Raw genomic sequence first — 21,494 nt, forward strand, 5'->3', positions numbered from 1 at the left:
AAGTTTAACTTTTTGTTATAGTCCCAAAGGTCCCCAAAAACTTTCCAGATTTTATTATTCTATTCTATCTTTCTGCAGTTTAGACTGGCTAATAGCAATTGTTTTACCTTCACGTTCATTGATTTTCTTCTACTGTCTCCTAGCTGTTGAAGCTATCCATTGAGTTTTTTAGTTCTAAATTCCATTTCTTGGTTTCTGTTATTTTTTCCCTGAGAATTCCTATTTTCTCATTTGTTTCAAGTGGAGTTGAAATTGTTCACTGAAATATTTCTATGATGATTGCTTAAAAATGTTTCTCGGATACTTCTAGTATCAATGTCATTTCAGAGACGTGATTTTTTGCTTTTAATTTGAACTAAGACTTCTTACTATACAATTTTCAAAAACTAAAATATGGATATTTTGGTATTCAGTATGAGATTTTTGGACCTTATTAAATCTTTTGGTTTAGCTATTTGTCTTTGACACTGGTTTTCTACTCAGCAGTGGCTCCTCATTACTGCTGGGCAGGAGTGTCTTATTAATGCTTCCCTTATTGTCTCCACTGGCTCTACAAAGTTGGAGGAGGCTTACAACATTATCCTAGAAGGGAGTGAAAATCCTAATTCTCCATTCGGCCTTCTCTTGCAGCATTCTACTGGGGAAGGGAAGGAGCAACTCTTCAATACTCAAGTACGGATAGGAGGCCAAGGAGGTCTAATACTATTCTTATATGAGATAAAAATCCTGATTTCCTACTCAGCATTCTCTTGACACCTCCGAAGCCGAAGCGGGGCCAAGGTTGGGCGGTGTGGTGGATGAGGGTGGTCAAGAAGACTTCTTATAATGTTCTAAGGTTAATTATAACTTCTAGGATCTCCATTTAAGGGGTATGAGTTGAAGTGAGATCACAGTTTTTCTTTGGAGTGTGGCTAAAGGACAGTGATTAACATCTAAAAGTTTTCTGACTTGCCAGCTGCAATTTTTCCTGGTCCTTTGGCCAGAGAGTGCAGAATATTTTAGTCTGCGCCCATTGCTGTTTCCAGGTTGCAAACTTCTTCAGCTCCAAGTCAGGGATACATTAGGCAAAAAGAAAACCCAGGGAACTCACCACCATATTATTCCTTGGGTGCTGAGGTCCCTAGTCTGTATGCCTTCTCTCCACCTTTCAGAGTCTTCTTCTATTTATGTTATATATAATGTTCAAGGTTTTCAGTTGTTTTAATGGGAGGAATAGAGCAATGTATATATCTACTCCATCTGAAAGCAGAAATCCCCACTTTGAAAACTGGTTCCCACTATATCCAACCACACAAATTCCTGGAAAAATGAGGGTAGAATCTGTGGAAGAGATTTTTCTTTATGTGATATTTACATATTTGGAAAATTTGGACCACTCTTTCATCCAAATGAGTTGTATCCAGTCCAAATCATCTGTTAAATCAGGGCAGGACTTGTGACATAAACTTCTATAAACTAAATACTTAAAATGCTTTTGATTTCATAAATACTAATTTAACAATTTTCCATTCAAACTATAACAAAATCAAACCTTAAGCAATGTTTGCTTAAGAAACAAAAATCTTTTTATATTATCTGATCTCTCCAAGGACACTATATAGAAATACATGAAGCTTAACTTAGTTTCAGACTTTTGAACACATATCATTTAAAAAATGCCTAAAATAGGTTCTGCTAAGAGTAGACACTAAATAAATATGTGACATGACAAAATATAACCATATAAAAGACAGTGTCCAAAATTTTACAGTTAAAGGGAGAAGAACTTCCTGGGATAATGTCAAATATATGAGGTTATATCATTTATAAAATATGCTTCTTTAATTAACCAACAAAAATTCCATTTCTAATTTCTATGTGTCATTAGAATGTATTTAGAATTATATTCTTATAATACATCCTCAAATATTCTTGGCAATAAGCAGACTCAAAGTTACTTTGATTACACAAAAGGTTCCAATTACCTAAAAAAAATTAAGAATATAATTTTCTTAAAGCACTAATGCAAGTAATTCTTTAGCTGTTACTACTTTTTTAGGATTAATAAGATATGTAAAATAGGAGACTATAACTATAGTTACATTTTATACACATACATTTTATATACATATATATAGTTATATTTTTATACACATATTTTAGAACTCTTGCTCCCCCCCCTCAATATCCCAAGGACATAAATGTTAACAAAGAAGAGATATTTCTTAAATCACCTAATGCAAGGCTTCTACGAAGTGTTACTCAGAATCCTAATGTGCCCTGAGACAGATGTCCCTCAGAGAAAGAAAATGCTATGTTAAACATATAAGAACAAATTTCTCTATTACAGGGATCATTGGGGCATTTAAAATAACATGTGAGTGTGATCTTCCAAAAGAGGATTATAGTTACAGTGTTACAAATTTATTTTATCAAAGTAGTCTTTCCAGGAAGATCTATTAAGTCTTGTTAGAAATTAGTGCTGAAGAGAGCTCAATCGAAAAAACACAGAATGGTAGAAAAGCTCTTAAATATGTATTCACTACTTGGCTACATAAAATGAAGATCAGAAATTTAATAAATATCCGTTTTAATAATTTTAAAAAAACTGAATAAAAAATAATATGATGACCTTTTTTTAAATTGTAAGAGACTCTTAGCATTCATTATAAAATCATCTCATGCTGAAAATTTAAAACAATGATTATAGATGTTAAAATGATAAATTGGCTGAGTGCTAATTTCATTTGTATTTTAATCTTAAATATTATCCAAGTTAATTCATTGAGCATGAAGATATATAACTACAGATATTAGATATTTCAGATTGAAGTTAAAAATAAACACTTTAATTTTTAAGCTATTTAATTGTCTGAAATTAAATACCAGGTTAATTAGACTTTATACACATAGCCAAAATATTGTGGCTCACTGAACAGAACACAAAATAAACTGAGCATCATAATCACCAACACTGTATGTGCATGTATATACTAGTGAATGTGTGAATATATCCGTTAAGACAGAAATATTATAATTCACTAATAAAGGTAGAAAAATAAGTTTTAAGAATTCAATTAAAATTTAGGCCAAATTTAAGAGCCTGAATTAGCAATTTTATAATGGTTCTTTTAAGTAGGTTTTTTTCAATCTATAAATCAAATTATTTTTAAAACACAGAATTTACAAAATACACAATGGCAAACAGTGATATAAAATTAATTTAGATGTTGTATGATATTTGTGATTGAAGAAGTATAGCTTATAGGTTTTAAATCCAAAAGTAATGAGAAATCACTTACCTCTAACTAAATTTCTCTGAAGGTAGTATCCTCCTTAGAACCCCTATCTTGGGTAGTTTCACCTGCTGTAATTTCCCTCAAGAGATTGCAGCAAAGTCTAAGAAGTATTAAGTTCCCTTCTGCAAGTCCTATTAGTGCATGTTTGTTATAAACCTGTTCACATACTGCTTCATAGCTGTAACTTTCAATTCCCACTGAACCACCACCACCACCACCACCACCACCCGTAACACTGGTGAAGGATACTGCCTTGGCAAATTTCATTTAGAATTCTGATACTGTTCACTTCTCCTAAAGTATCCTCCAAATTACTTCATTGCTGTATCTATAATACACTCAACACAATGGAGGCAAATCAGCAGGTAAATAATGACTAAGTTAAGTAATTATATTTGCTGAATGCTCAAATATAAAATCCCAACATAATAGCACCAAAAAACCTATCTTTCTCAATATTCAATTAATGAATAAAAGATTAAACTGAAAAAATCTTTCATAAAAAAATACCTTAATAGGGGACTGGGGATGTGGCTCAAGCGGTAGCGCGCTGGCCTGGCATGTGTGCGGCCCGGGTTCGATCCTCAGCACCACATACAAACAAAGATGTTGTGTCCGCCAAAAACTAAAAAATAAATATTAAAAAAATTCTCTCTCTCTCTCTCTCCTCTCTCACTCTCTCTTTAAAAAAAAAAAAAAAGAAAGCTGTCTGGATACATCTGTCATATATTTGTCAAAACTCATAGAAGGGGGCTGGGGATGTGGCTCAAGCGGTAGCGCGCTGGCCTGGCATGCGTGCGGCCCGGGTTCGATCCTCAGCACCACATACAAACAAAGATGTTGTGTCTGCCGAAAACTAAAAAATAAATATTAAAAAGAAAAAATACCTTAATAGAGAAGGTAGAAAAAAATAGTGGCCATCACTGGGGACTGACTACCAAATACTTCCCTAGTATATTTTGTCAGAGAAATGTCAATACTTAAAAATTAGTTTAAAAATCAGTAATTAAAAGACAAACATTAATAATTTTTTTGGTGGTTTTTTTAGTATATTTCTACTTCAAACTGCCAAAATACAGTTCAAAAAAATAATAAATAAGACAAAATGAAAATGGAAAACAAAACTAGCTATCCAAATCAAGGCCAATTTAATAAACTAGAATGGCAATTTACAAAGGGCACTACTAACCATTTAACAAAAACTTTTGTTCTAAGTATTCAGGAAGCAGACTGTGAGAAGTTTTGGCAATAAAGAGACTTATCTCACACTATCAAGAAAAAATCTTTTACTTAGATACTGATTTTGAATTCCCATTGACTGATTCTAAAAATTCTTATTATTTCCCAATAGCTATTATAAAAGGAGGGGGGGGGGAGTAGGCCTGGTCTGGTGGCACACTCCTGTAACCCCAGTGACTTGGGAGGCTCACGCAAGAGAACCTGAAAGTCAAAGCCAGCTTTGGCAACTTAGTGAGGCCCTAAATAACTTAGTGAGACCCTGTCTGCAAATAAAAAATATTTTTAAAAGGCTGGAGTTGTGGCTCAGTGGTTAAGCAATCCAGGGTTCAATCCCCAGTACTATTAAAAAAAAGAGAGAGAGAGAGAGAAGGAATCAATATCACACAGGGCAGAGGACTAAATCATCCTTGTGGCACTATTTTAAAAATCAGTGTTTTATATCTTTAAAACACTGATTTTAGCTAAGAGCTACCTTTAGCTTGATAATAGTGTAAGTAAAACTCAAAACGATAATATGATGAAATACTACTTTTTAAATATGTTTCATTTAGCTCCAGAAGTTTCCTCTGGCACATAACAGTTCAAATAAAGGTTTCTGAAGAACAACTCCTTCCATCACTCTCCTTTTGTCTAAGTAAGCACACATACACATAGATAAAATATAATAAGATAAAACAATTAAGAAATAGATGCCAAGAGGAGGAATGAGAAAAACCTTAGATAATCCCACAATTATATACTTATATAGTTTAAGAATAATTAAGGTGGCTGGGCATGGTGGTGCATACTTATAATCCCAGATGCTCAAGAGGCTGGGGTAGGAGAGTTTTAAGTTGAAGACCAGACTGGGAAATCTAAGACCCTACCTCAAAATATAAAATAAAAAGGGTAGGAATGTAGCTTAGTGGAAGACTGCTCCTGGGTTCAATTTCAGTACCATAAAAAATAATCATAATAAAATACTAATAAATTTAAAAATCAATAATAATTTAGATGAGTATAGATCTGATTCTTCAAATATCTGGGCTTATAAAATATATTTTTAAAATAAATATTTAGAATGTGGATGTTTCTTAAAAAATTTGTTATTTGTCATAAAAACAAGGTGTTATTTTTTCCAATATTTAAAATATACAGATCAAAACAAGTCCCCCTTGGGGCTGGGGTTGTGGCTCAGCGGTAGAGCGCGTGCCTAGCACATGAGAGGCCCTGGGTTCAATCCTCAGCACCACATAAAAATAAGTAAGTAAAATAAAGATATTGTGTCCAACTACATCTAAAAAAATAAGTATTAAAAAAAAGTCCCCCACCAAAAAGTACTTTCCAATGTAAAAAAGGGCTACAAAAATAACATTTATAAATTGTTGAGTGGTTAAAAAAGGATAAAGGTAAATCATCTAATTACCTATCAGAAAGAATAAAACACTGAGCCCTGAGGCAGTACATGGGCATTTACTTTCCCTCTTAATACATGCACTATTAGAACTCACTGAAGGATCAAATATCTTTTAGATCTTGCTATGTTAAATGCAGGAATGACTAACAACCCAAGAAGGTGTATCTAGGATGATACTTACCATATAAGAGATTATACCACTGTGCTATTATGTATTCTGTGTAAGGATACACAAGCAGTCAGCTGAAAGGTACACACCACACTAGCAAATGCTTGGCTGGACCCGTAAGGTCGGATGACCAATGGAATATCAAGATATGTGTCGATTCTCCAGCCCTCATAACCACATTCCAGACATCTCACGTAGTCCTTCAGCTTGCCTTGATATAGTTCATTTATAAGATCAGCCTAAAAATAAGAACATTTACAGTTTTAAAACTATTCTTTAGAAGTAATTTTTAGGATATATGAATACGCCACAATTCATGCCTTTTAGAATGAGTTACAAAAGGATACTGATTTTTAATAGTAAAGTCTTTAAAAAGCTCTAATGTAAGATTTATTCAAAATCTTATAGAGAAAATTCAAGGCTTGACAAAAATCACCTAAAAATCGATAAAATTAGATCAATACTAATTTAAGAGTCAACTGCAAAAATTAACTATTTCAATACTCCATAGCACTAAAACAACCAACTACTAAATTAGGTTTTGATGAAATCAGTTACCAATGCATTATCATATTCTCTTTTCATTAGGATCAGAATACATCCTAAACTACCACTTTAGGCATAATAATAATATTGTAGATGAATTCACTAGTAGTGTTTTATAGTTTCACATATGCATATTAATAATCTCATAATAATTACCTTCTGATTTATAAACTCATATTTTCTAGTTTCTGATACAAATAAAACTTCTTAATTTTCAATAACATAAAATAATTTAAAGGAGAAATATTATACATTAATGATATAAATGTCTAGAAATTTTTATAAAAATTTAAAATTTATCTCCCTCACTATCCTCACCTAAAAGAATGGATCTCTCATCTAGTCCCCAAACATAGCCACTGAGGCTCTTCTGGCTCAAAATAGGCAGGCAACTCCCTGAGTAAGCACCCTCCATATGAATGTCTTCCTCTAGATATTTTTTTTACCAAAACCTGGGAACTCAGGAGAAATGCCCGGTTGATCTTAATCGAAGTGGTGACCCACAGAGAGGGATGTAACAAGGAGGAAGGATAACTTCAGACCTATGAAGAAGAAAGAGTCCCTAATACCATTTACATAAAGTTACTAAAAAAGTCCCATAGGACTATATAGAGAAACTAAATCACTAAATGAACTTAAAATACTTTTTATTATCTCAAGCAAGAACAGATCAAAGAAAGTATTATATAATTCATTTTTTTCATAAATTTACATTTCTTAAAATGTCTAGGCCTATAAGCCTTCAAAACAAATACATCCTAAAGAAAATGTGATGTATATATACACAACAGACTATAGCTCAGCCATAAAAAAGAATGACTTAGGGCTGGAGTTGTGTGGCTCAGTGGTAGGGCGCTTGCTGGGCGTGTGTGAGGCACTGGGTTTTATCCTCAGCACCACTCAAAAAATAAATAAATAAAGGTATTGTGTCCATCTACAACTTAAAAAAAAAAAAAAAGAATGACTTTGACTTTTGCTAGTAAATGGATGAATCTGGAGACCATCATTCTAAGTGAAATAAGTCAATTCCAAAATACCAAAGGTCAAAATGTTCTCTGATATATGGATGCTAACACACAAGTGGGGGACTACGAGTGTAGTGGATTAGAAAAAGGGTAATGAAGGGAAAGGATGAGGGACAGGAATAGGAAAGATAGTAGAATGAATCGAACATAACTTTCCTATGTTCATTTATGAATACACCACCAGTGAAACTCCACATCGTGTACAAACACAAGAATGGGATCCTAATTAGAATAAGTTATACTCCATGTAAGTATAATATGTCAAAATACACTTTACTGTCATGTATATCCCAAAAGAACAAACAAACAAAAACAACAAAATGGATCCACCACTGCTGTCTATCATAATACTATTTACTTAATGAAGCTTTCATCATTAACTTGTCTTAGTCATGTGATTATGCGTTTTGCACTTAGGAGGGTGTTTTAAAGAGGTTCAAGCCACTGTTTTTCGCACACTGCATACCAAAATCACTATATAAGGAAACTGCTTATATCTCGAACTTGCACACAGAACTGTAACAAAGTTTTATAAAACAATACTTACCCTTATTTACTTATGTGATGCTCTCTTATACTTTCCTATTCTGTTCCATTTTTGAAAGTCCTGGAAGAGATTCCCTAAACTGACTTCCTAACTCATGAATGGATCATAATCTAGTGTTTGAAAGACTTCTAATCAGAAATCAGACTCTCCAAGCTACCTTATACACTCTGTCACTTTTATCCCTGTAATACTTTTTTATGATAATAAAATACTTCCAGATACTGACTCCCATTTAACTCAGACTCAGTCCTCATTCCAATGATATGTCTCATATGTTCTTCCCACTCCTAACCCACTTGTCCTTCCACTGGAAAAGATTAGGGTACGATAAATGAGGATCCTAAGTGTCAAAAGCATGTCTAAGGCTGGGGTTGTGGATCAGCAGCAGAGCATTCGCCTAGCAACTGCGAGGCCATGGGTTCGATCCTCAGCAACACATAAAAATAAATAAACGTATTGTGTCCAACTACAACTAAAAAATAAATATTAAAAAAGTGTATGTCTACACTTCATTGGTTAAAATGAAGGAAATGCTGAATGAATATATTTTAGAATGTTATAAGATTATAAGACATAATTTACTTAGTAAATATCTGGAAATATGGTTCAAAATCACTCTTCCAAAATATATATGTGTACATACATGTAAAGTATATATGTGTATATATGTGTGTGTATGTGTATATATATAAATTATATGATTTAGAGTTAAAGGAGACCTTCTTGATCATACAGCCCAATTTTATTATTTTAAAATAAAGTCAGTGAGGTCTAGGATGGTTTATTGAAGATGTTTATGACTCAGTTGATAGCCAATAGAGAAACTAGTAATTTCAATTCCACATTCAGTGCTCAACCACTGAACTAACTGCCCAAGTTTTAAAACATTCCAAAGGAATAAAAATTACTTTAAACTAAAGAATGATTGATTAGAAAAAGGCCCCTCAATTTCAGAGAGAGGAATTACCTGTTCTGTTTGCTTCCATTTCTGTTCCAAAGCATCAAACATGACTCGGCATAGTTCTTGTACGTCATGCTGCTGCCAAGCTATTTAAGGAAAAAAAATTAATTAAAAATAGCAATAAACAGTATAATGAACAATTAATTTTTTCTTTAAAAACAAATAGGCCAGAGCTGGGGTTGTGGCTCAGTGACAGAGTGCTTGCCTAGCTTGTGCGAGGTGCTGGGTTCGATTCTCAGCACCACATATAAATAAATAAATAAAATAAAGGTCCATCGACAAATAAAAAAATATTTTTTAAAAAAACAAAAAAACCAATAGGCTAAAATATAGAAATGTCTACTTTAAAAAATATTAAATTTTATAACAACACCAAAATACACATTGTAGTCATGAGAAGTCAATCACAAAGAAAAGAATCAAGAGATCTCAGTATTTCATAAATAGTATAAACTTTCTGGTGCTATAATATTTGTTATTTTTTATTGCAGAGCTAAGAAATGTATTAGGAAAAACTCTACAGCAAAAATCTTCAAAATTTCTAGTTTAAGTTGTCAAAAATGGGGTGTAAACTTATTTTATAAGAGAATTTGATTGACCAAAAATTTACCCCTCAGAGCTTAAATATTTAAAAACAAGTTGCTTTAAAATCTCAGCAAAAATGAGAAGGCTTAAAGTAAAGAAAATCAAGTTGTTATTACATATATGTGTAACATTTTTGTCCTCCAGAATTCCTCTGAATATTAGAAATACTCATTATATTACAAGAGAATAAGTACCCTCACTACTATCCCATCCAAAGCTCCTTGTAACATCTGTGGTTTCAATTGCTCTTTTTTTGCTTGTTTGTAACAAAACAAAAAGCCTTTGAAGTTGGTATGGGATACTTGTCACTGGATCTTCTTCAGATTCTTCAAATTCCCATCTATTAAAATAAAATATTTGAAAATTATTTATAAAATAATTTTTTTGAAAGCATAATATCAAAATCACAGTTATATAAGATCTTAATTCTAGAAGAGATACAGTTTGAATATAATCTGAAAGTAATAATATTTAATGAAACATTAGTCTTTCTCTAATTTATAAATTCAGAACTTTAGACATTAACAAGAAAAATCATGAGTTGGCAACAACTTAAGAATGAGAGGTAAAACTCACATAACAGTTAACAGTCAAACTTGAACTGATTTAAACTCTTGTCCTAGTTATTAATTTACAAAAAATGCAGAATGATATTAAATGACTTGAAAGTACACAATCATCAAAGCCCAAACTGTGGAAAAATTATAGGTCAAAAAACATCAGTTTTCAATACATAAATTTGGAAGATGGAAGGGAATTTTTAAAAGATTAAACAGATTAGGAATCTAATCAATCAATTGCAATGTACGAATCTTGTTTGGATCCAGATTTTAACAAGTTGTTAAAAAAAATGAAGGCAATCAGGGAAATGTTCACTGAACTGTGATATAATTTGCAGAAGATACAATAGGGATGGGCCTTCCAAGTAATCATTGTAGAGGGTTATAAATAAAAAAATTACTCACAAATTGATAATAATCAAAGCTGGGTAATGGGTACAGAGATTCACTATACTATTTCCCTATTTTTGAATATTTGATAATTTCCAAATTAAATTTTTTAAAAAGGGAATACTGTATAAATAAATAAAATAATCCAGGTAAGATTTTTTTAAAAAATTTAAATCTATTTTCCAGTTGTAATTGGACATAACACCTTTATTTATTTATTTTTATGTGGTGCTGAGGACTGAACTCAGGGCCTTGCACATGCTAAGTGGGCTCTCTACCGCTGAGCCACAACCCCAGCCCTCAGGTAAGATTTTTACGCTCACAAATTTATAAATGGTCATTCATTCCTGGACAGAGATTGTCTCAATAGCAAGTGAACTGCAACCAAAGAACTTAAGAACTCATGACAGAAATAAGATTGGGGGACTAAAGTTGATTACTGTACTCACGAAAGTTCTCAAGATGATTCTATATTCAATAAGACAATGAAAGCAAAGTATTAAGAACAATAGTAAAAATATTGTAGATCTTAAATTAGCAATAAATTATTTTTGTACTTTCCACTCTTGCTTTCTAGTTTCAAAAGAGTGCTTGAGCATTAATTTTTCTTGGCTACAGTTTACAAACTTTTTCAATTTTGAAAAAACACAGTCCTCTTAATAAAAGTGTTCAACTTTTTTCTTACTTTAGGAGTTAAAAAATTAGCTGTGATCTTGCCCCTTGTCTCACAGATAACAATGAAGTGTGTCTCGCTTTTTCTTCTCAAGGCTTCCTGCAAACACCTCTACCCCATATCACATCTGCTTTAACCCTCTCCCCTTCTATATTTAATCCCCACCTCCCTTTCCTTCTGGTTATCCTCAAAGGAAAGTATTTTGAATTGTAACTGTGGAATCTAAAATTCTCTCACTAGCTCTAAGGGATCACTGAAATTACAGAGAATGGTTAAATTTCTTGTAAGGAAAATTCACTAGAGAAAAGGAATTACTGTAATATAAAACTGAATTCTTATCTGTCCTTTTATTTCTGTACAAATACCTTAAAAAGTTTTAAATCTTGCCATTACTTGCTATTACTTCTGGTTATCTAAAGTTAGAATATTTGGTGCCACATTTGATTCTTCCCTTTCCCTTACTACTAATTAAAGTTTATTACTAAGTCATATCTGTTTTCACTGATCATAATGTAACCACTGTGACCATCATCATCCTGACTCTGATGCATCTATGCCTGGTTAAATGGCAGATGTCTCTTTCAAATCAATCTTTCACAATGCACCATGTAAATTTTCCTATAATGATGTATCTAACACATCACAAGCCTCTAAATCAAAACTGAAGGGTCTCTGTTGGCCAATACAGAACAAGAGAAAACAAACAAAACTATCCCTTCATACTAGCCCTACTCTATGTAATTCAGCAAGGTCCTCAGTTCTACATTACGAAACAACATCATTGCTCTAAGGAATAGTTCTGCCACTTGCTATACTTCACTCTTTTCTACCTCCAATGCATGTAGCCTTTCTCTTTGACTTTATGCTCATGTTCCAACATCCCCCACACCCACTATTAGGCTCCATTCATAATAGTTTACTTTGGTTCCTACAAGGCCTCTCTGCACTTGCAGCTCTTATGCCTTAAATGCTCTTCCCAGGATCTTTACAGGGCCATCTCCTGTGAAGGATAGTTACATGGTATTTCCCTTCTTAACTTCCTACTCAAAGTTGTGACCCAACTCCAACCCCTGTGACCTCCTGACAGTTATAATCTCCAAATTACTCTTGCTTTATATATCTTCATGGCATACAAGACAGTGTAAAATGAGCTATTTATTATTTACACAGATTTACCAAAGACAGCTCCAAAGGAGGGACTTTGTCTTATTCAACACTGTCATCTCTATGCCTAATAGAATACTTTGCACATAACTATGTTTGCTGAATAAACAGCCCTGGCTGTGCTCCTATTTTTCTCCACAGTGCTATAATTTCACAGACCATTTTAAGGGTATTAGAACTCATAGTTAAACAAGCTTCTGGGATTCCCCAGGGCAAAGTACTTAACCTTTCTGTGCCTTCAGTTACTTTCTTTGTAAAATGGGGGTAAAAACAGCACATAATTCATAGTTAATTATGAGAACTAAGTCTGTAAATAATATAATAAAGTACTCAGAATAGTCCTGATATAACATTTATTATTAACTTATTACTCACTTTTGAAAATCTTCCTGTCTGCAATGTCCTCTTTCTTCTCAATCTGGCCAAACCATAGCTAGTTTCAACCTCAAGTTCTACATTAAGCCACATCAAGTTTCATTAATCTCTCTTCCCTCTAAATTCTCATGGCCTTTAGCTGTCCTTCAATGTTATTTAAACTGTTTCACAAATACAAATATTGCTATTGTGGGAAGATCTGTAAATTACTCAAAAATAAAGATTATATTTTGAACTCCCTTCTCTGCCAAGTGCCCCACGAATAAATATTACTGGGCAACAAGTACATGTCAAAATTTTACAAGTAAATTCAAGTGACAAAGTTACTGGTAATATAACGTTTAAGCAATACAGCCAATAGTAATAAAAGTTTTAAAAGTAATTCAACTACAAATTTCCATAATTTCAAAGATGTTTCTCAAAAGTAAAAAAGGAAAAGTTCATTTATTCATACTTTAAAAAAAATAAGTTATATATATCTTGAAGAAAATATACAAAGCAAAGGTATATTAAATGTATTACAGTAGGATATTATTTAATCTGATGTAGTCTTTTAGAAACACTGAGAGACCCTTATTTACAATAAGATTTAAAAAATAGGGGTAGAGTTGTGTCTCAGTGGCAGAGCGCTTGCCTCGCACATGTTAGATCCTCAGAACCACATGAAAATAAATAAACAAAATAAAGATATTTCTTAAAAAGAAAGAAACGTTCTCCAGAATAAATGAGTTCTTTAAAAAAAAAAAAAAAAAAGAAAAGAAAAGAGTTGGGAAAAAATGGGGGATGTAGCTCAGTGGTAGAGTGCTGGCCTAGCATGCAATGGGTGCTGGATTCAACTGCAGTGCTGAGGCACACATGAAAAGAATGCAGTGTTTTATTTTAATTAGAAACAAAGCCTACAAATTAAAACTAATCCTTGAATTCTTAAATTGAAAGGTAAAAAAAAAAAAATAAGTGTATGCATTATATATTCAAATTCTTTCAAAAGCCGATTAACCTATTTACTTCTTCATAAAAATGTTACAGCTACCAGCAGGATGCCTAAATTTTACCTAAATATCCTACTACCCTAAATTTTATCCTTTTGTTGTCTGTACATTTCTGATTCTTTCTCCCCAAACATTTCACAGGTCGGTCTTTCACAAGATCCTTTTCCCTTTATAATATTCAAGAAGCTGCAACTTAAGAAGTAAGAAATCCTCCACTCATGCTAACTAAAATAAGCCATTCCCCAAAAAACGAAAAGCCAAATGTTCTCTCTGATATTCGGATACTAACATACAACAAGAGGATGGGAAGGGAAGAATAGAAGTTCATTGGATTAGACAAAGGGGAATGAAGAGAAGGGAGGAGGGATGGGAATGGGAAAGACAGTAGAATGATTCAGCTATAACTTTCCTATGTTCATATATGAATACATGACCAATATAACTATAACTATACATCATGTACAATCACAAGAATGGGAAGTTATACTCCATGTATGTATAACAGGTCAAAATACATTCTACTGTCATGTATAACTAAAAAGAATAAAAAATTATTTTGAAAAAGGAAAAGTGCTACAAACTTTACAATACAAGAAATTAGTTAAAATTAGTTAAAAACTGTGTATTCCTTCTTATATCAAGTTTACTTACAAAATAGTTTTAAATACTTACTTATATAATGCATTCCTAAATTCAGGAGTCATAAAAAGTGTTTGCAAAAGGCTATTCAAATAGCATGTCATTGCCTGGTTTACTAATCCCACATATCCTTTGAAAAGAAAACACAAACATAAATAAATAAATATATATATATAAATATATATATATATACATATATATATATATAAATTAGCATTTAGACTAAAAATAACAAGAGAAAACAATATGAATTTACAACATAATAAAAATTCATAGTTTAGGGTTACTCAATTAGAAATTATCTCCATTTTTTCCAGTAGCACTTAATAAAGATCCCTTTTCTAATATATGAGCTATGTAGATAATTTTGCATTCTCTTATTCTTCGTGGTATATGATGAAACATTCAACTGATACAAATTATCCCAAATACCAAACATCAAAGGCTTATATTATACTTCCAGGAAAAGCAAGCTATTAAGCCTACAAAATGTTGAGTTATGAAGAAATTATGTTAATTATACAATACAGTAAATGAAAGTTTATAGATCACATTAAAACAAAAACTGCAAAGTAATTCTATAGTATTTTTCATAGTAAGTATTTACTAATACAGTATTTTAAATCATCAATTTTAGAGTTCTTTACGAGTTAAGGTTCTGAAGCCATATCTAGAATGAAATGCCATTAACTAGCTGTGCAAAGGCTTCTCTGAACCCCAATTTCTGTTTTTTTTCAATATGAAAATACTACCTATTGAAAATGTTCATTGAAAGATGAAATATGTTAAAGTATCTAGATTACATTCACTATGCAATTAATCAACCTCAAATATAAAAAAATGAATAAAACTTTTATATAAATAAAGCATTTTAACTAGCTCTGTAATTTGAAAAAATTCAGAAATTTGGTTAAAGCATGTTTAGAAACAAAGCTAACAGAAAGTTTTAAATGATGTGAATCATTTCAAACATGATTTAACTACAAGATACAACAGACCCAGTAAAATAAACATGGCCCATCTATTTCAAAATGGAAGTATATTCCTGAGTCTATTCTAATCTAAAAGAAGATAATAAAGACTTCCAATTCCAGATAAAGTCAACTTTAAAAAATTAAGATTAGAGACAAAACAGAAAATTATAAAAAGAATTTCAGGGGGGCTGGGGATGTGGCTCAAGCGGTAGCGCGCTCGCCTAGCATGCGTGCGGCCCGGGTTCGATCCTCAGCAGCACCACATACCAACAAAGATGTTGTGTCCGCCGAGAACTAAGAAAAAATAAATAAATGTTAAAATTCTCTCTCTCTGTCCCCCTCTCTCTCTTAAAAAAAAAAAAAGAATTTCAAAATACAAAATCAAATATCTTTTACGTTATTACTAAATAGAGGTGTAACAATATAGTAAAAACATGCTGTCCACATTACTGAGTTGAGGAAAAAGAAAGACCATATTCTTGTTCAAACTTTGCTTGCCCATAAAATGAGAAGATTAGGCTTGAAATTACAAAGACTACTCAAAGTCTAATGTCCAATGATTTTATGAAACTATAACAACAATAAATCTTACCAGTTTCTGATTTATTCAAAATAGATGAATAGGAGTAACTTTGACTGACATAATCACTGGTGGAACCAACGGAACCTTCTCTTGGAAGTGGACCTATAAACCTGTCATGAACGCTGTCGTCCATGTTATTGGAATCCTCCTAAAAGGCAGCATAAGCAATATTTAGTGAATAATAAATGTACTGAAACATTTAAAAAAAAGACATACTAATTGCTGAGGCAATTAAAAAAAAGATGCAACATTACTATTACTGTTCCAATCAAGACATTCAAAGAAGTGTACACACTCACCATTTCCAATAATGTTTAGAAGATGTTTGAAATAAAACCCTTTGGAAAGGTGTTCATGTTACTTTCCAAATAGTGCTTACTTTCTAAGTTTTTTAAAGTTCTTGTTTAAATGTTCTGTTTACACAAGAAAATAAATTTTTGGTGCTAATAGAACAAAAGCACCACTGTGAACTCCTTGATGACAGAGTCTACCATTCATTTTTACATAATCATTACCAGTTAGGCCTCACAGGCAGGGGATGCTTAGTAATTGTTGGATGAGCTGGAGTAACCCCACGTCTTCTAACAACAAACTTTCTATTAACATGGAAGATGTTGAAAAGGATTAATGAATAAAAACAGCAAAGAAATTAAGACAGAATTGAAGAATAATTCTACATTTTAAAACATGAATCCTCAAATTGTGAATCTAGAAATCTCTAAATTAATAGCTAATTTAGACTTTGATATCACTCATACTAATCAAAATTTCATGATGCCATGAAAATAAATGATGAGATTAAGGAACAGCTTTCAGTATGGATGCACTCTATTTAATTACTATCTATCATCCAAAAATAAGTTTTTATTCCAAAGAGAATTCTAAATGAAAAGCGTCCAATAAAACAATTTTTCCTGAGCAAAGCTGTACTGAAAAAAAAAAAGCTCTTAATCCATAAATTCTGAGCCTTGCTTTCCTGATATGTGAAAGAGTAAGTTAAATCAGACAAGACTTTCTAAATCGTTTTTAAACTCACATCCTCTATAACATATTCTTATCCCACATACATGTAACTATCCAACAAGATTTACTTTCCATAGTTTTTAGTTTCCCTCAATGCTTTCAAATATCAGAACTCTGAGAAAATACATCTCAAAGCGGGAGTTATTAGAATAAACACTACAGGACAAGGTGGGAAAGCTTATTAAAATAAATGTAAATTGGGGTAAACACTAAAAGAATATATAGAAACAAAGCATCAAACTTATATATTACAAAGAAGGCAATGGGATTTCGAGGCATGGGGAAGTGGAAATAGAATCAGCCACACACACACACAAATGACAAACACTGACAATGATTCATAAAAACCAAGTGAATGCTTAACCAAAGGAAAGGCCATTGAAATGCAGGAAATCTTTGTAGCATTCGTTTTAACTTATTCTAGACCTACTCCCATCTCTGGTGTGGCAGTGGTATTGAATACAGCAACCCATGTTTACATGAATATGGTAACAGACTGTTCATACAAATAATGGTGCCATGGATATTCAGAGCTTAGAGCAAACCAATATAAAATAATAATTTTTAATACAAATTATAAAACATCTTTCCTCCTTCCTTTGGAAAATTGTATTCCAAAATAGGGGGTGACAGTGACAAAAAAAACTATGAATATGGGTTTTATAAGAAGCTCACCAGCAGTATTTGAGGTTGTTCACCATCTTTATCTGTCAAATGCAGAAAGTTCTTCTTTCCTGGCTCAAAATTAGCATCAAGAAGAGACTTGTCACTGGCATGATCCAGTGGAGCCTACAGGCATAAAACACAGAATCTCAGATTATGAGAAACATTACTTATAACAATAAGAAAAATATACAAATGCACACATATATACATTTAAACAGTATTTTTTCAGTAATGATTCTGTCAAATTTCTGTTCATGTAGTCTTGGAATTAACTCATTCACTCATAAACTGGGATGGCTAAGCTCAGTGACAGTGCATACACTAGTAGCTATCCCAAAGGCTCACATTCCCCAACATCTAAAAAATTGAAGACAGAAAAGGTAAAGTAAGAAAAAATGCTAAGTACCACACACACACACACACACACACACAAAAAAAAAAATCTACATTCTATTTCCATGTTCTTTAAAATGTATGCTATATCATTTTGATGAAAATTAAGATAATTTTATGTAACTATAAATGTTTTGATGGAAAAGTAGTGAGAATTCTCAAATAAGCAACACACTTAAAAACCCAATCAAAATAATTAAAATGTAACCAATGCAATATAATCTTCAGAAAGAGCCCTTAAGACAGGAAGATTCCAAGTTCAAGGCCAGCCTGAGTGTGTTAGCAAGACCTGGTCTCAAAATAAAATGGGAAAGAAAACAGGTGGGGGTGTGGGGCTAGAGATATAGCTCAGTGGTAAAGAACTTGCCTAGCATGTGCAAGACCCTAGGTTCAATCCCCAGTATTGCAGAAAAAGAAAAAGAAAAAAGAAAAGATGAATCAGAAACATCAAACAGTTTTGACTCTTCTGAGGAACCAATTAAAATTATGCCCTCCAAATACTATGGGGATATGCATATATATACAATTTCATTTGCTGTTAAGAGGCAGTTTCCCAGAAAACAGAACAATGACACAGGATATGAAAGGGTAATATAAGCAAAAACGAGAATGAAAATATATGGAAATTTGTGTTAAAAAGTTAGTTTAATATCTGGGAGTTACCAAAGATTTAAAGGACCAATCCAGCTTGTCTTAAACTCAAGGAATCTGATTTTTAAACAGTAGGCAGTGAGCAACGGTTGAAGGCTTTTGAACTAAAAAGTTAACATTAGTGTTATGATTTAAGATAACTGCAGGTCTTACCCTCTAATATGCAGGGTAAAAGTCAAACTGAGAGACAGGAACCAAAAAGACTATTTAGAATACAATTCTATAATGCAAAGGAAATCCAATTCAAAAGTCTGTTTCACAACTCTCCCATGCAAAACTGATCAGTTTTTGCTATGATATGAATGCTTATCACTCCAAAGTTCATTTGTAGAAACTTAATTTCTAAATATATTAAGAGTTGGGGCCTTTAGGTCTTGAAGGTGAAGCCCTCATGAATGGGATTAGTTCCCTTATCAAAATGGCCCAAGGAAAGATGTCTATCAAGGGTTCTAGGATTTTTTTTTCTTTTTCAGTAGTTACAATTATTTATTTTCATAGTAAAAATAAATATAGGATCAAATCAAATGGTGACCTACATGTGTGTGTCTAGAAATATTCTTCCTCTAAACTCGATGCAATATCAAAAAGTAGTTTTTTAAAGAAAAATCTGGCAGCAGAGCAGGAAAATAAAAAGTGTCATTAACAAACCAGAAGTTCTGAGACATTAAAAAACAGAAAGAAGATGAGATCTATGGAAAAACAACACTAAAGGAAACCATAGCCCAAAATGCCTATAGAAAACTACGGTGGAGATAAAGGTGGTAGGGAACTGTAGACTAAGGTGAAAATGTACAAGCCAAAGAAGCATTAGAGTGAGCAATTGGGAAAAGGCTTTCTGATCAGTTTAGCCTCTCTTCTTTACTTCCTTTGGATAAGGGACAGACAGAACCTTTTCCCTTTATCTGTCAGAGTCAAGCATGGGCCTTTTGCCAGTAGGACAGAGCAGTGCTATCCAGCTAGGTACTGATCACCTCTCAAAACCACAGTCATAACAAGTTGATTCCACGAGAAATTATAAACACATCATAGCCTGCAGCATGACCCACCCCTTCCTCACAAAACCCAGAAACTGAACATAGTACATTATTAAATAGCATCCATACAGAAGTTAACAAAGACTCTCAAATATAAAGATGAGTAGAAAACAAGAACCACTAAACATCAGAGGAAATGCTACATTATGAAAGAAGTAAATTAAGTACAATAAATAAAGATAAACAATTAAGGAAATAGTTAATAGAACAAGTAGAAGATTGAAATAAGGAAACATACCGTAAAAGATACCTGAGTGTATTGCAGCCAATAAAGAAATGATTTTGAGCTTGAAAGTTAAAATCAAAAGCTACACATGTTCATACAGAAAAATAAACATATTTTAAAGCTACCCAGAAATATACATAGATACATAAATAAAAATCACCTAGAAATAACCTTTCTTAACAATGGGGTATACATATCCTTACACTTCTTTCTTTTTCTATGTACATTTTTTCTTTTATTTAAAACATAGGATCATAAAATACATAACTTTTTTATTTAAAAATATAAAATGAACATCATTCCATTTAGTAAATTTTTCTTTAGTTGACACAATATTATGATAGTCACCTTTCATGAATGAAAAAACTGATGACATGACATTATGCAAACTTTAGGACAACAAATGTTGAATCCAGAATGGAGGCAAAGGGAAGAAGAGTGATCCAGTTATTGAGTTGCACACAGACTTTTAACTGCAGCTGTTATACTTGTGCTTATGATATTAAAGATACCATTAATATCCAGGACTTATGAAATCATTAGTGACAACAATAATAATGGCTATAATGACATTATCAGCAACTTAAGAGTAGATGCTTTAAGTCTGGGGTTTTACCATATCAGCAGTATTGATTCCATTTCCCCACACCAAATCAAAGGTTCCATTTATGTAGCCTACTTTGTTGGCCACATCTTCAAAGAGCTTTCTGACTGGAGTAGACGCTGGTAAATTTAAAGTGATTCGTTCATTCACTGTCTTTGAATTAGTAGTATCTTGTATTATACATAAGACTCTAGGTTCTTCAGCAGCATTTTCTATCTGAAATTTAAAAAGAAAAAAAATATTTTAAATACCATTTATCTTTAAAGAAATATAACCATAATATCCAAAAAATCTTTCATAAGTAAATGTCAAAGAACCCACAAAATAGGAATTATTTTCTCTGTACTAGTATTATTACTTTTTTAAAATTAGGTCTGAAACATCTTCCAATTGATATGTCAAACATATAAGCACCACAGATGTTAATTTTGGAAAAACTAAGGCATATTTCAGAATCGAAAGTCATTCTTCTGTATATCTGCTTTTACCTTTCAAGTTTGTAAAGCAATGGTCAACAAGCTGTGACTATCTTAAGTTACAAATTATAAAATCTGGTCCTTAAAAATGTGTCATTACCAGGCCAAAAGTCAAACCTAGCATTTCTGGGTCTCCTGAAGAAAAGGAAAGTGTCCATTGTCTAAATATTACAAAATCCTAGTCTAACCTTTTAGGCTGCTATATCATATTCCACATTTCCAAAAAGCCCCACATATCAATGTGTTAGGAGCTGAACTTATTGAAACAAATCAGCAAGAAGTAGGGAGAGGGAAAAACAAGGAAAAAAAAATCTTTTCAATTGCCAAT

The 21,494-nt window shown here is 32.4% G+C and overlaps 1 protein-coding gene across 3 annotated transcripts in view; it reads right to left on the reverse strand.

Moving 5' to 3' along the window:
* The window catches only part of Usp47 (ubiquitin specific peptidase 47), a 111,900-nt gene that overhangs the window by 51,865 nt on the left and 38,541 nt on the right, over window positions 1–21,494 (reverse strand). For all 3 annotated transcript variants that reach the window (XM_078046481.1, XM_078046482.1, XM_005326794.5), the window contains exons 2-8: window positions 20,703–20,906; window positions 17,792–17,905; window positions 16,103–16,241; window positions 14,570–14,666; window positions 9,941–10,086; window positions 9,168–9,247; window positions 6,172–6,321 (exon numbers count right to left, since the gene is read on the reverse strand). In XM_078046481.1, the coding sequence (XP_077902607.1) occupies window positions 6,172–6,321; window positions 9,168–9,247; window positions 9,941–10,086; window positions 14,570–14,666; window positions 16,103–16,241; window positions 17,792–17,905; window positions 20,703–20,906 (930 nt within the window). The remainder of the gene's footprint in view (window positions 1–6,171; window positions 6,322–9,167; window positions 9,248–9,940; window positions 10,087–14,569; window positions 14,667–16,102; window positions 16,242–17,791; window positions 17,906–20,702; window positions 20,907–21,494) is intronic.

Source organism: Ictidomys tridecemlineatus, chromosome 4, assembly GCF_052094955.1.
Source record: "Ictidomys tridecemlineatus isolate mIctTri1 chromosome 4, mIctTri1.hap1, whole genome shotgun sequence".
In the NCBI taxonomy this organism is placed as follows: domain Eukaryota; kingdom Metazoa; phylum Chordata; class Mammalia; order Rodentia; family Sciuridae; genus Ictidomys; species Ictidomys tridecemlineatus.